This window comes from Megalops cyprinoides, chromosome 18, assembly GCF_013368585.1.
Source record: "Megalops cyprinoides isolate fMegCyp1 chromosome 18, fMegCyp1.pri, whole genome shotgun sequence".
In the NCBI taxonomy this organism is placed as follows: domain Eukaryota; kingdom Metazoa; phylum Chordata; class Actinopteri; order Elopiformes; family Megalopidae; genus Megalops; species Megalops cyprinoides.
This window is the reverse complement of record NC_050600.1, coordinates 9,264,957-9,280,526: the sequence shown is the minus strand read 5'-3', so window position 1 is coordinate 9,280,526 and position 15,570 is coordinate 9,264,957. Positions and strand designations below refer to the sequence as shown.

At 41.3% G+C, this 15,570-nt stretch overlaps 1 protein-coding gene across 3 annotated transcripts; it reads left to right on the top strand.

Moving 5' to 3' along the window:
• The first annotated feature begins 2,396 nt into the window (after nt 1-2,396).
• On the top strand, nt 2,397-14,288 carry LOC118793315 (neuronal vesicle trafficking-associated protein 1-like). 3 transcript variants are annotated; one of them, XM_036551443.1, is made up of 5 exons: nt 2,397-2,678; nt 3,170-3,337; nt 4,027-4,143; nt 9,391-9,501; nt 12,542-14,288. In XM_036551443.1, the coding sequence occupies exons 2-5, from the start codon at nt 3,209-3,211 to the stop codon at nt 12,737-12,739; spliced, it is 555 nt and encodes a 184-aa protein (XP_036407336.1). In that variant the 5' UTR covers nt 2,397-2,678; nt 3,170-3,208; the 3' UTR covers nt 12,740-14,288. The 3 variants fall into 3 exon arrangements, with proteins under 3 accessions (XP_036407336.1, XP_036407335.1, XP_036407334.1); XM_036551442.1 differs by having other exon boundaries at nt 2,400-2,678; nt 3,173-3,337; nt 12,539-14,288; XM_036551441.1 differs by having other exon boundaries at nt 2,400-2,678; nt 12,539-14,288.
• Nucleotides 14,289-15,570: the final 1,282 nt, after the last annotated feature.

The window sequence follows — 15,570 nt, the reverse complement described above, 5'->3', positions numbered from 1 at the left end:
GTCTGTACTTATGTCTGTCCTTAACTGTGTTCTAGATTGGTGGTCAGACATAGATCACCATGACTAGGCCTCCAGGTAAAGCTCAGGGTTGACTCCTGGCAGATGCCAGTTCAAGTCTGACTTCAAGGTTTGTCAGTCTCCAGCTTTTACAATAACTGGCTCTGGAACCCAATGAATGAGACTGTGACAATTCTTTACTCTTTCACCGATAAATTTAATTTAGCTGGTGACATCACCTCCCACAAGGGGCCAGTTAGCCACCAATGATCATCACAGATTTGAAATATTTATATTCTCATTTAATCCGTTTCATTCCTAGTGATACATAAGGCCACAGTCTCTACATAATACATACATACATAAGGCCTGTACTTTTCCCTGCCTGCTGAGACATAGTCATTGTATCTCATCCTGGGTGTCATTAGAATCAGAAAGCTCATTCATTGGTTTCAAATCTTGTGGTTGTTACATGCTGAACCCTGACAAATAAGCCAATGGGAGTCGTAAACCCCTGGTCAGTTTGACCGCAGTAGACAGGTCCCAGAGATGCATAGACATATAACACCTGACCAACCATGCTCAAACTGAGGATTGAGCATGGTGTTTACTCCATCTTCCAAGACACTACCTTGTAGTGGAAACCGATAATGACCACAATTACAATGTGGACCCAAGATATAGGATATAATCTCGGACATCTATGAAACAGATGCTCAAGCTGGACAAAACAGACAAAATCAGCTACATGATCATTATTTGTTTAATTTGCATTTAATTGTTCCAGTTAGGTGGCCATGACTAATCTTATCTGTACAAACCAGTGGAGCACTGATTTGTCCTGTATCTGACCACCCCTTGAATCCAAGCCTCCTGGTGACGACTCTGTAGCTTAGCAACACACTGAAAATAAGATCATTTCAGTGAGCATGCACTTCAATTAATGAGCAAGATTGCTATCCCTCTGCCCGGTTCGAACCATCGTGCTTAATGTTGTGCACTAATTTTCTTGGTCCATACACTTGAACAAACACGTTTTAGTCTGTGCTGAAATGAAGGCAGAGATTGCTTGATTCTTTAATAATGACTTATTAATTGTAAATTAAAGGACTAGAAACATGTTTTGGACCATGGTACATCCTTCAGTGAATTAAAAAACAAGCAAGCAAACAAGATGACTAGCTGGGTGAAAGAGACAGAGTCAGCTGATCCTGCTGTCCAGCACATTGATTGAAGAACACTGCTCATACCCCTGTCTTTCACTTTACACCATCAGCTCACCAACTGAGTGAATCTCTTGATAAACTCTGCTTAGCACAGGAATAAATTCCCCAATTTAGATCTGGTAAAGAATCCAGTATAGGGCAACATTCATGAAAATGTTCACCAGAACATATTCACCAGACTGGTAGCAGATGCAGGAGAGATGCGTTGTGAATAGGGGCAGTGCCAAACTGGAAAACACAGGCCCGGGTATACTGAATCTTATTTAAAGCTTTTTCGATCATATGTCTTACTATTATTGTTACATATTATGCAAATATGAAATGGAAATGATAGATCCCCCCCCCCCCCAAGAAAACCCCTGTAGAAGATCGAGGAGGGGAGGGGGGCTGGAGGCGTAATGGATCATACTGTTCCTTAAGTGTTTACAAGGATGTTCACCCCATGTTCTGCCGACCTCGGGGGCCTCAGGTGTTAGTCGCTAATTACGTAGGACCTTCAGCGCAAATCAATACGGTCATCACCGGTCCGTTGAAGCGGTTGCCATGGTGAAACAGTCAGTGCGGAAACGCACCAGAATGATCTGCTTCACGAAAGCGTCGTTGGTAACCTTTCAACTATGCCTTGTTATCTAAGAAAACAATCTACTCTGCGACATAGTGCTATTCATGGATTTAATATGTAGGCCTACATGGTATTATCACTTACAAAGGACATAAATAACAATAGCCTAGCTATGCCGCTCACAGACAATTTAGTTATTTAAAAAAATAATTCAAGGTAATCCAGTTGTAGTTTACACTTTGTCTGAGCATAGACTAAGAGATTCTTTTAGATCGACTCGGACAATGATATTCAAAGACTAGTTACGTGATATCTCCAGGAGCAATGCTCAATTAATCGTCCTTTTTTTCTATTGAATGGTGAAATTTGGTGAATGAAAATTGTTCACAAAGCATATACAACAGATCATATTATATATCTTCCAGCCCAATCCTCGCTTCTTGGGACAGCTTTTTAAGAATATTTAATTATAAGCAATTTATAACATCGACACCTGCGATTGATAGTCATTTTCATTTTTCACTATATAGGCCTACATTTAACTACTTATAGTAACCGAAAACGGCGGGAACAAAACGCGTTAAGACCTTCAAACCTGGAATCTCGTCCCAAACAGTAGCAGGGGTTTTCAATGGGCCGCGTACCCCTCCCTTGCCTTTTGAGCGCATGAGGGATGTGATGCTATTACATCAATGGACAGCAGCGCTCCTCGCGTCCATAGCTCGGGGGAAGAGGTTCTGTGTAGCAGCAGTACCGCTGGCTACATATCTACCGCGCAAATCAGCTGCGTCATACCTGCACCGTTCCAGCTGCCTTATTAAACTGTGCCTCTCCTTCGAGCTGGTGTCGGTATTGTCGCCGTGTCTGTTTTTTGATTCGCTTTCATCGCAAAGGTAAGTGTTTATATAAAAAGCAGGTTTTGGGACTAGGGACGGAAAAATAAATTATAGCGTCTGTTTTGCTACAACATTAAGATAATTAAGCTGAGCATCTTTATGAATTACTGCTATGCCAAGATGTATACACCTAAAATAATGTATATGTCCTCGCCTCGAAACGGAACATGTTATGAAGACAATTTGATTATAATTAGACGTATGTGTGTATTTATTTTCCTATTTAAAATGCATATTGTATGTTCATGTGGATATTGCATATGAATTTACGTCCCATGGCCACATATTTGGGGTTAGTGATATGCATTCCAATTAGAAAAGACATGCTATATGAACCTGTCATGGATTATGTGGTAAGACATTCATTGGTGAAGCATTACGATATAATTAACCGCTATCATAAACATCCGTTATGTTATTCATAATAAACACGCGCAACCGACACAATGTCGAAGTCTTCTTTCATATTTTTTGTCTTCTCCCCAAAGCAGATTATACATCACAAGGGGTCACATAGCCTGAAAAAAATGGTGAAATTGGGAAACAATTTTTGTGAAAAGAATAACGCGAAGCCCGTCTCTGAAGATGGATTCGACACCATTCCCCTCATAACACCTCTAGATGTCAATCAACTGCAGTTTCCCCCTCCCGACAAGGTGAGATTTTTAAATTTTCATTTTATACTGTTTTATCGAGTTTTTATTGCTTCGCTTCGATAAAATATACATTTGAAATCTGCATTTTGTTTAAAGATATGAATATTGATATATGTTGATATGGATATAAGATAGGCTAAATTAGACTGATTCATATTGTTGTGCATTGTATGTTTGTAAACTAGAGGTAAATACGCCGGATTTTGTTTGTATGTGTATGTTTGTTATAAGCTAATTAGTTTCCCAAGCAGCCAGTGACGATACGATATTTAGCCAGCACCACAATTAATTATAAAGCATAATCAAAGCAGTTCAATAAAAACATTTCGTGCCAATAATTATTGGGAAGAAAATAAACCCTTGACCAATTTAGTGAATATGAGCTAAGATGCTGCACGGTTATTCTTCGCGAACATGTTTGTCTTTAAGATACTGCAGCAATCTGGTTTTGAGCTGTCGGCTCTGCATGGCTGCAAGAAACACGTGAAGTCGAGGAGTGACGAAAAACCTATGGTCGTTGAAGTAACGGTCTACCGTGCTTTGTCGTATTGGATTTGTACTCAGAATGAAAGACCTCAAGTCCCCAATTTAATTTGACCACTAAAGGGATGCACAAATGATTAAAGATGGTAATAAATCATGTCTCGCCAAATAAATGTGCTACCAATGCGTGTTTTTGCCTCTTTTAGGTGGTTGTGAAGACCAAAACAGACTACGACGGTGATCATAAAAAAGGCCCATTCCGTTCGCCTAAAATTGCCGAATTCACAATAAGCGTCATCGAAGGCGTATCCGAGCGACTTAAAGTAAGACATCTATCTATCTATCTATCTATCTATCTATCTATCTATCTATCTAAATGTTCCAGAAGCACTTAAAAGAGCATCCATTTAACACGTGTTTTGCCCCTTATCCATTAAATATTTCCATCTTGGGAAATGTCAGGACAAGTATTTAATGCTGCTTTTTGAATAGTGGGTAGCTGGACAACAGACATAGACAGTCACTTGATATGGACATGCATTTTGTTTGTCATTCTTATAATGTGTTAGTTTTCCCCTGCTAAAACTGCAATAGCAAAACAGGAGAGAAATCAGTGAAGATTTTGAATGAAAGGGAGCATAGGCTATTTGAAGGTTGCACTGAACGGGAACTGAAACACTTGGTGGAGTGACAGTACCCACCGATTCCACTCTGTTGCGTTGAACAGATAGAACCCATACTGTTAGGTTGCTATGTTATGTTGCCAGGTAACCGGATGAGCAGAAGCTTGTAGAGGAGAGTGGTCTCAGGGGATAAGGATGCTGAGAGGGAAACAGGAGTACTGGGCGCATGCGCAGTACAGGATTTTCTGTCTCGGCCTCTGCTTGCCATACACACTTCATTCATCATTCTTTGTTAAAGGTGTGCAGCTTGCAGCATGTCTGTGATTTCAGATCTCCTGAACTAGAGGGCAGAGAATGCAGTGTTTTTGTGTGTTTGGGCCTGTGTGTATGTGTGTGTGTGTGTACGTAGTATGTGTACTCCGCTGGCAGCTGGCTTCTCCATCTGAAGCCTTTTTTCATTCTTCCATGCTGGGCACTAATGTATGGTAATTGAAAGTGCCCCTCAGGCGGTTCATATATTCAGCGTCTGCTGTGGCGGGACCTTTGTGGAGCATTTAATCAGTTTCCCCTGGAACATGTGACCTTCCTTTAAATGGAGGAGCCGAGAATCAGATTGTCAGCTGAGATTTGTGCGTCTTTGTTAGTGGACTTTGTTGCGATTTCAAATACATTTGGCCAATATTGCATTGTACTGTTTTGTGGTGTTTCGTTTGCAAAATTGGTTATAATCTTTTTCCTTTAGTTCAAATCAAAAATTGATTGAGCTTAATAAAACAAGTTATTTCCTTGCTTGATTTGAGAACAATTTACACAGAGAGCAGCAGTCAAAAATAAGTAGTATTTAGACTGCATTTTTAAATTAATAAATGTAAATTAGTAATGACAGCTTTGGTTGATTTAAGTGTTTGTTGTGTTTTAAATCTTGCAGCTGACTTCATTGTGTAGGGGATGTTTTTAGAATAAATTTAGAAATATAGCAGTGTTTTGAAATTTATTGTAGGATATTGCACAGCTGGTAGTTAAAACAGTCTTGTGTTACCCACAAGGCAACGGGAGCAGGACATTGCACAAGAAGTGCGGCTGTAAGCATTTCACTGCATTAATTATCCAGTAACTTGGCCATGCTTGAAGTGCTTGGGTTGTGTTCTGTAATACCGTGGCTCCCAAGTGTGAGGTAGAACCCACTGGCTGAGTGAGTTAACATCAGTTTGCCATCAGTGGCAACTTCAGCACACACACCAGCAGGAAGTGATACATATTTCATTGCAAGCCTCATAGGCCTTGGTTTCCGGTCCAAACACTCCCTCACTCCTTACGTCTCTTGGCTACACTGACCGGTGATGTGGGCTCACAGAAGGTGTTGGGAGCAGCCACTGATCTGGCCAGCACTGATCAGAGGACTATGCTGCTCAGGAGAGTGAGTGGGGCAAAGGAGGGAGGTTGGGGAGGGGGGCAGCTGGAATGCATTCCAGATCCAATCCTCCCTGTCAGGCTGTCCTGATTCTTCCCAGCGTGCCTTGGCCCGAGGTGCACGCAGTTCAAGAGGAAAACGCTAACGTTTAGCACTTCAGACCCGTTTGTCCTTTTAACTTGTGACGCCAGCCATCGTGTACTGCCTGGGGCTGAACGATCTCGGACCATATGGCACTGTTTATTTCAAGCAGATGCCGCAATCAGCTCAGTAGGAAGAAGTGATTCAGTGTGAATGCCGTTGGATGGTTTTCTGTTGCTGGTCTTCAGCATCTTGTTGCACACTGTGTCCTGATGGAAACTGCAGACATTTGTACTTGGAGCTGCTTGTGATTTAACTCACCATTTTCTATTCTACAAGTTTTTAACAGACATTGTGATCATTAACATTTCTGTTAAAAGACCTGCAGCACTTAATCTCTGTCTGTGGACTTGCATTGCTTTTATGTATTTGTATTCATATTCCATAAATCAAGCAGCACCTTAAAAATAGCTGACTGCAACCAAGATTATTGTCAGTAGTTAGATAAAAGAGGAAGGAGTTCTTTTGAAAGGAAAGATTCTTTCTGTATACTGCATTTTTTCCCTAGGCCTCAGTTTTCATCAAAGCAAAGTCCCTAACGGAAAAGATCTATGCTTGTCAAGTCAGATAAAATGGAGACCCGCTTCTCTGTGCCCTGCTGCTAATATCAACACAGGAATGAACATAAAAGCACCACTCCTATTACAGTTTGTTAAAGTAAGGTTCACACTGTGGCCTCAGGAATAAGCAATTTGCTATTTGGACTATCCAAAAAGCGACCAGACATTACTTCTGGAGTGAAATGTTTTTCAAAGAGAAAGAAAGAAGAAGAGATACAGGCATAGGGCCGTGCACATGAAGTCCTTGTATTGTTAGCTTGTCCTTGTTTTGATGAATGTTGTTATATGGAATTGGTTGGAGGACAAAGGCTGCTGGGGCTGACAGCCATGATAGCAGCACCACAGTTAATGAACTGGCTGTATGGCCTTGTTGCTGAAGTGGCTGCCCTGAAACCTGGGGGCTCACAAGCATTCCACACAAAATGAGCCATGCCAGAGTTTAATACTGCCACCTACTGGGCACCCTCAGAATGACAGACCCACCCCAGTACTACCCGGAGCCGTGTGCATCTAACAGCATGAAGGCAATAGCTGCCTATGACAGTTGTGAATTGTACCAGTCTGGCCTGGCGCCAGGCCAGCTCTGGGGGAGGTCTGGAGGCGAGTGATCTGGCATGGCATAGTGCAAGGCATGATGGGTCCTCTGTCCTGTGCTGAGGGACTAACCAGTTGTTTAAGTGGCGTCCCCCATGCTGGTAAGTAATTAGCAGTTCTTTACATTCCGACAGACTTACTGAGCAAAATGTGCCATGGTCAATGCAGAGGATGCTCTTCCCAGAGCTGTGAAGGACATTGTTGTCAGTCTGAGTGAAATAACCAAATTCAACGCAGTGCAGATTCCTATTCACCGGCAAAGAGGAGCACCAGAGCAGTATAAAAACATGAGCAGAAAGATAATTACCATGTACTCATCACTTGCATCCACCTCAGGAGATCTTATTCTTGAAAGTGGACATTGCAAGTAGAATGGATAATAGAATGGATTTTTGTTTGAAACATTTTTCTCTTCTTTGATTAAGAAATAAACATAACTAAATTCTTCACACATAGAATGATTTGATTTGAAATATTTGAATAATATTTAAAGTTACAATGTCATTGCCCAGTCAACATCCTCAATTAAATTCTTACAAACATAAAATCAACCTCAAAACAACCTAAAAAGTTAATTCCTGTTGAGAATCACTTTTTGACTATTTCTATGATATGATATTTATTCTTATATCAGTAATGCATATAAGTATATAAGTGGCACTGTAATTAAAAACAATATTTACCATTTAAAGTACATTTTCAGGAGAACATTTGCAATGTTTGAAAAATATCAAAGTTGTTTTCTAAGCCTTCCATAAGCAAATGTATAGCCACATTTATTTGAGAAATAACCTCAGCACAACTTGCCACAAAGCTGGATTGTCACGTCTGAGGAAACAGAAAAGGGGGGAATTCTGGGATTTTTCAAAACAATGTTCACTGTCAGTGTCATCATGTGCTGATATCAGATAAAATCAGATTTAGAAAGTTACACTCTTAAGACCATTTCTCTTTGCAAATCCTCTGTCTCGGAGAAACCAAGTAATAATGTAAATAATAAATGTAAGTAATGAAATGATGCGGTTGCAGACAGCTTTCAGCCGTAAATTATTCTATGTGTGTTTATACAAAAACATCATTAATTCACTGTGGAAAAGCAAGTGACTAAGACTGGGTGAAAATTAGGCTGTGTTTGGGTTTGGGTTGTTGAGAGACATTTCAAGATTTCCCATTACATTTTATGAATATTTCATAAATGAGATAAAACCTCAAAGCAAATGTATAACAAGCAGTCCAGATACAGGAGCAGTGTTATTGTAATGATGCATTTGCATTTGTTCCCTCCATTCCAGTTATACAAAACACTTTCCACCAGATAAAAAATAAATAAAAGTTTTTGAGTGTTTCCAGCCTTTTCATTCAGTTTCCTCCTGGTCTGATAACTAGATTCAGAATTCCCTTTGAAATCAACATTTTCAGAACAAAGCAACAAGAACTGCTGTTCACCTGCTGATATTTTGAAAAGATGTGTTTTGTTTACACCTTTACGTGTACTGGAGTATTAAAATATTTTATGAGATGAATTTGAATGAAACATGTTATCTGGGAGGCCAGGGCCTGCCAGCCAAATGCATGTGTGTATAAGATGCACTAAAATGAATGTGTCAAAGACAGTTGAACTCAGATGGAGCACTGTGTGGATTCTGGTTTTTGAATCACTGTGTTGTTGGTTTTCTCATTCACATTTCATTCAGCAGAATTATGAGTGAAGGTGTTACATAAACCCCTGCTGTCTCTGTTCATATTATTGTCTTTTAACCTTGTGGATATGCTTATCATTATAATTGTTCGTTCCATTTAAATTATACTCATTCTATGGTTTCATTTGTTTATGGCTGCCAATCATACTTAAAAACAGTTGGGTAGTAGGAGAACAGGAGAAAAAAACATGTCGGCATTAAAATGGTTCATTTGATAGTTTCGTTTATAATTTATAAATTGTGTTTTCTCTTTGAAAATGGTGAGAATGTAGGGGCGCATGGAGACAGACTTGGTTTATATGCCATATCTCTTCATATTGTGCTGCATAAATCATATGTCTGTCTTTACATTTTAAACAGTATGTAGGCAACAATTGTACCTGATGACAATTACAAGTAGTATGTAGCGTTTTGGTGCTTATAGATATTACGCTATACCCAATTGTGCATCTTCCTGATGTTTCAGCTTATTTCTGTGCATGGAGGACCATGGTTGGGTGTTTTTCCCAGGAAATGTTTGTGTGCTTCTGTTTTTCCTCAGGTGACCCTCTTGGTGATCTGTGCGCTGGCTTTCTTGGTGTGTGTCGTGTTCCTGGTCGTCTACAAAGTGTACCAGTATGAACAGCCCTGCCCAGAGGGGTTTGTATACACGGTAAGTCTCTAAAAATGTGATTCTCTTCCTAATTATTGGTCTAAAATTAATTTAATCTAGTACTGTATGGTCACGCTGAACAATACTGAGACTTAGAGAGTGATGCATAAATGGTACCCTAGCATTTACACTCATCTAATACAGACTGATAAGATGAAGGAATTTTACTTCCACAATTTAACGAGTTTCTGTATGGAAGTAAAAAGAGTAAGATTAAACATGGGCATGGGGAGATAGAGATGGGAGCATGCTCTGTATTCTGGCACATTTATTACACTCAGTACGGAAAGGTAAAAATGATATTACTACTTTTACAACATACTGTAATTTTTTACGGGTGCAGCTCTTCTTGTCCCGCTAAAGATTTCAATAATGTTAATCAGTAATGACAGCCATAATGTCATGTGGGTGCAGTGCAGCATATGGGGAAAGGAATAGGCCGGTAAAGGGAGACCGCACTGCTGCTGTACCCATGAGTAAGGTACTTAATCTGAGCTGCTTTAGGGACTATTATGCTGGTGAAATGGATAATATGTAAATGGAAGCACATTGCACTCTGCTCTGTGCTGAGTGGTTCTGATCGAGGCAGAAAGGTACATGTCCACCTCGTCACATGGGCAGCCATGACAGCGAGTCTCTGAGCAATTAGACTCTCAGGCATTAGCCAAGCCTCACAGTGAGCCCTGGTGCGGTCCAGGAAAGAGAGAGAGAGAGAGAGAGAGAGAGAGAGAGAGAGAGAGAGAAAGGAAGGAAGGAAGGAAGGAAGCATAAATACCCTACTGATTGCTGACCTGGACTGAACCTTCTGCCATGTCAGAGCTCTGTGAAATCCCCCATAGCAAACTGGCCATCATCATAAATTCTGTTCCATCTACTAGTGACATCATAAACCTCCTTCCCTCTACAGCCAGGGCATGTGGTGTCATAACCCTTTGTATCAGTTCCACCACAGCCACGATCCACTGTTCCATGTTGCAGGTCCAAAAGTGGGGATGTGCTGGGGAGACTAAAAAAAGAATATGTATTGTTCACTGTACTGCAGATAAATGTGAGGGGGATATAAGGGCAACTGCTTGTGAGATTGAAACGTACAAGACAGTAAACAGATTTACAGTAAGTCCCCCCGACCTGCTTGTGAAAAGCACAGCAGGATTTAGAAAAATTAGGGCATTTTTGGTTCGAGGACACAGTGGCCTGAATCTGAGCCCGATTTCGACATGACGGGAAAATCTATTTGTTCCAAAAATGCTCCTCTGCACTCCGATTGAACGGGCGATTCAACAGGCCGAAGAATAATAATTGCTATACTCGTACCCAGAGGCCACGCGGATAGAGACTAGATACAGTCTATTCATCACAATGCCAAGAAGCATTCCAAGGAAATATGAAAGTTAATACACAGCTTTTGAACAGACGCTGTCCTCTCCTCTCATTATTTATTTTCGTTTGCTTTTGCTTTTCACATTTTCACATATCATCCATTTGTACAGCAGAGCATATCCTCAGGTAATTACAATTTAGTACCTCGCTCAGGGATCCAAATGTAATGTCCCACCGTGGACAGAGTTTTAAAACCTTCCGGTTACAAGCTAAGCACTTGACCCACAGCACAGCACTGTGATTCATATGACCTGACAGATGTGGGGCCAATTCTAATGGCTTTTTTCCACCTTAGGTTGTAACATGCAGACAAACCTGCACCAAGTATTGAAATGAGTGAGACTCATGCCTTACCAGCATTCTCTGGTGCAGGAGATTTCTATGTTTTGACTCCACCATCTTTTTTGGCATACTTTTATCAGTTTTACAGTATTAAATTGATTATTTTGAGTGTCTCCCTCTGAAGGTAGAGTGGAAAACTCCCTAGGCCGTACATTCTCAGGTTCTTTGTTAGTTTACTTTACTATGTTGTTAATGGCACACCTACCTGATACAGCAACAGACCCCTTGCTGGGATGACTGCCCCAGTCCAAAATGAAGTAGTTCCATGCCTTCACCTGGGACTGTGGTCGTGGCCCTTCAGGCAGCTTCTACTTCCTGGATTCCATCCCCCCCTGCTCCTGCTTCCTGGTCTCTCTCCACCTGAGTTTAACCATTTTTCAATTTAGCAGTTGTGGTGGTTAGCCTTTCCCTTTGAATTATTATTATTATTACATTAAATTACATTACGTCATTTAGCAGTATTATTACAGAAATATTTATTGATCAATTTAGTGATTGCCAAATATGAAAAAGAATAATACAGAATAATATTGAAAAATGCAACATTTGCTCAAAACAAAATGAAATACGGTCAAACATGTCTAAATTGAAATTACTCACAGACACTGGGAGAGGTGTTTAAGATAGATGCTCAATTTTCTTTTTTCATTTGCCCACAAATTGGTATATTTACAGAACGAAAACAAGTAAAAAGGACAAATCAATTCTGGGTCAGCGTTAGAGCTGGTTAGATTTGGATTATGTGCTGCATATCAGATGTGGTGTTCTCTGCAAAATGACCCTCTCATGCATGAGGAAGTGTTTGAATAATTTAGTATTTGCCACGAGTGGCAGTGGAGATTTGGGTGATAACAAGGATATTGAGGTTCAGCGCCACCTCCCAAACAACATCATGTGATCTGTTTATGCACAGAAAGTCCTTCCTGCTTCTGTGGGGCTGCCGAGTGGGATTGCTTGTTCCGCTTTCACTGACACCTGCGATCGGTGCATTATTAAAAATGGATGGGCCAGTCTTGCTGATTGGTCAGTTAACATTCCAGCCATGACCATACAATCATAGCCATAGTGCAGAACACCTTATCTTGCATACACATTTTGTGGTTTTGATATTTGTTTAAAATTGTTAGTTATTTTGGGAACCCAAGTACAATATCCCCCAGCCATACAAAAACTCACAGCATGTCTTTGCCGCTTGCTGCATTCATGTTTCCTTGCATCGCAGTCAGAGTAATTCCTCTGCGAATCAAAGCTGTTGGCTCGGTTAGGCTTCCAGCGGCGCTGAATCCTCTCTCTCCCCCCCGCTCTTTCTCTGCAGCAGAACCGCTGCATGCCGGCTGGAGTGTACAGCTACTACCCTCCGCAGGGGCCTGGCGGCCGCGGCAAGCTCTTCACCATCATCAACCACTACAACCTGGCGAAGCAGACCATCACACGCTCCGTCTCGCCCTGGATGACCATCATGGCTGAAGAGAAGGTCTCACAGCAGGAGACCGAGACCTCGCAGAAGCTGGCCTAGAGGGGCACACACACACACACACACACACACACACATACACACACCCAAACTTGCACAAATGCTAACACAGATATGCTGATAGACACAAATGCACACCAGTGGCCACACACACAGATACGAATTAACACACCCAAAGTAATACACACAATGTCACTGTGATCCAAACTCACCAACACATTCATATGCACATTGATAACCTAAACACTCACACAGACACACTGATGCATAAAGACACACTGATACCTACATGCACTGATACACACTAACATACCCACTCTAATACACATACATTCAAACACTGATCCATGCAAAAACAGGGATGCACACACACACACACACACACACGCTCACACAGAGATGCATACACCCTGACACAAGTACACACACACATGCAAATATACATGCTAATGCAGAGAGATGCATATAGTCTGATACACACACACACACACACACACACACACAGATGCAGAAACATACAGGAATGTATAGAGACTGATGCACACAAACACAGTCAAATTTAATCCCTTAGTCACTCCAGCTGTGCACATTTACTGATGAGGAGAACGCTTTATCTCCTAACCTCAGATATAACCATGGCAGTCCACGGAGTGAGATTCAAACTATGTACACACCGGTCTGTAACACTACAATGCAAGCACGGTTCCAACTGAAGCATTTTCTTCTTAACCTTTAAATATTACCCATCATTCAGCCGGGAGCAAAATCCAGCGGTCAGTCCACTCCACACTGCCATATGCTTGATACATCAGGGCTGCACAGCTCTGGCCCAGCCAGATCCAAAACCCTGCTGGGGTTTTAAACCTACCCCTCTCTGTAGCAAAGACAAGGTATGAACTCCACCCACCTCATCTAACACGTCAATCCAGCTCGGGGAAGTGGGATTGCTCAGCCCTTGTCCCTGTCAGACCAGAGCTGTGTACCCCTGCAGTTGAGATATAAAGATACTGACACCTCATTGTGACATCATAAACCAACTCCACTGAAAGTCCTCTATTCATGTCCACTATGTCTGCCCCCATTGGTTGGAACTGAAGTTGTGATGGCTGGGGCTGGGCAGGAGTACACACAGCATAGTGTAATCTGATCTCTCTTGTATTTATTACTGTCTGTTGAGGGCCTGCAGGTCCTTTTTGTTCTGTTTTGTCTCTCTGTTATCTTTTCCTTCTCTCGTCCCATCTGCTACTGTCCACTGCACTGCTGAGCCACGCAGACGGCCCCTGTTCGATGTGATGTTTCACTGCTGCCATAGCACCACGTGGCCTCTGTCCCATGGCGTGTAACTCTCAGTCAGAACTGAGACATCATTGGCTGTCTGAATAAGAGGCCTGCCCATCAGTATCTGCTGTCTTTTCATAAGGATGGAGAGAACTTTCAACTCTGCTTAAAAGAATGAAAAAAAAATAGCTTAGTCTGCTCATATTGCCATCAAATGTATTTTGGGGGGAATATGCTAATAATTTATTGTTTTGAAATCAAATTTAAACTTGAAACTAATAAAACCCTAGTAAAACGTGCACATTTGTAGCATTTTTTGTGAAGTGGGTGTGATGTATTGAGAGAAGCCATTAGGGAGGCAAAATCAAATCGTATCAACAGGACCTCAGGACAACATTTGTTCTGGGTTCGTGGCTACAGACAGGACCATTTTTTTTGCTTCTAATCCAGCCCCTGATCAAAAATAGGTTAATCTAAATGAACAGATGTGTTGATCTAACGCCGTGAAGCTTCAGGTCTTATGAGAGAATGATGGAGTAGTATTTATTAGTGCTGTGCCTTATTTTACTGGAGTAATGACAGGACTTTATAGTGTTTATCCTGCAGTATATACACTTACGTGCTCAGGGCACAAGACATCCTCTTACTGTCTTTTGATGAAAAACTTTTTCCTATTTGACTTGGTGTGGTAAACGTTACTGTGTGGCTGTATATACTGAAATCAGTTGTACTCATGTAATTATTCAAAATGTGTTTTCATATTATGTTCAATTCATGTCTGTAGTGAACAGAAATTACTTATACATCAGCTTGTGTCATATTATTAACTGTCTGCAAGTATACGGTGCCTTCTGCACAGTGCCCTCACACATATGTTGTGTAAGCCTCACGCTTTAAGCATGAAGGCATTGCTAAGAATGCCTGGCTTATAATGAGTGAGAAGAGTACAGCTGGTGCATGTGGCAGTACATGCATCTCAACCAGATCTGAGCATGCTCTTTCTGCACAAACCAGGCACTGACACTCTTCTAAACATGAACTATTAGTCCAACTCCTGAAGTAGGAGACAGACCTGACTCTGTGTGCGTGAGGACACGTGTGTGTGTGTGTGTGTGGCAATGGAAAGGATGGCTTATATGTAGAGTAGGTGAGGAATGGGCATTCATGCTGACGGATTGGATCTGAGCAAAATGAAGGACAAATCAAGGAGAAACAGGAAAAAAAAAAAACAGGGATCCACTTCAAGTTCACTGGAAAGATGAGTTTCCCTGACCCCTGACCTCTGCATGAATTCATCAGTTAGCACAGAGAGGGACAAGAGCCTGACCCCGCCCCAGAGCAGGGCATGATGGGTGAAAGAAGCTCCTGTAAAGCAGCCCCTGATAAATGAATGCATTGTTGTCTGCCTCATGAAATGTACAGTGGCAATGTCAAAAGGAACATGAGAAACTCATGTGCATGATTACAATGAATTAATCTTTCATTTTATCCAAATTAGCTGAATAGCTGATTTTAGTGGAATAGCTGAATGTTTGGATATTGTATCTATTACTGCTTATAGTAAGTTGAGAGTAGAGTATATCATCACTGATCAT

Excerpts from the sequence above, each read along its gene's own strand:
- LOC118793315 (XM_036551442.1), top strand. The coding sequence starts at position 3,209 with ATGGTGAAATTGGGAAACAATTTTTGTGAAAAGAATAACGCGAAGCCC. Across the intron at positions 3,338-4,026 it reads AGTTTCCCCCTCCCGACAAG|GTGGTTGTGAAGACCAAAAC; the intron begins GTGAGATTTTTA and ends TGCCTCTTTTAG. Across the intron at positions 4,144-9,390 it reads GCGTATCCGAGCGACTTAAA|GTGACCCTCTTGGTGATCTG; the intron begins GTAAGACATCTA and ends GTTTTTCCTCAG.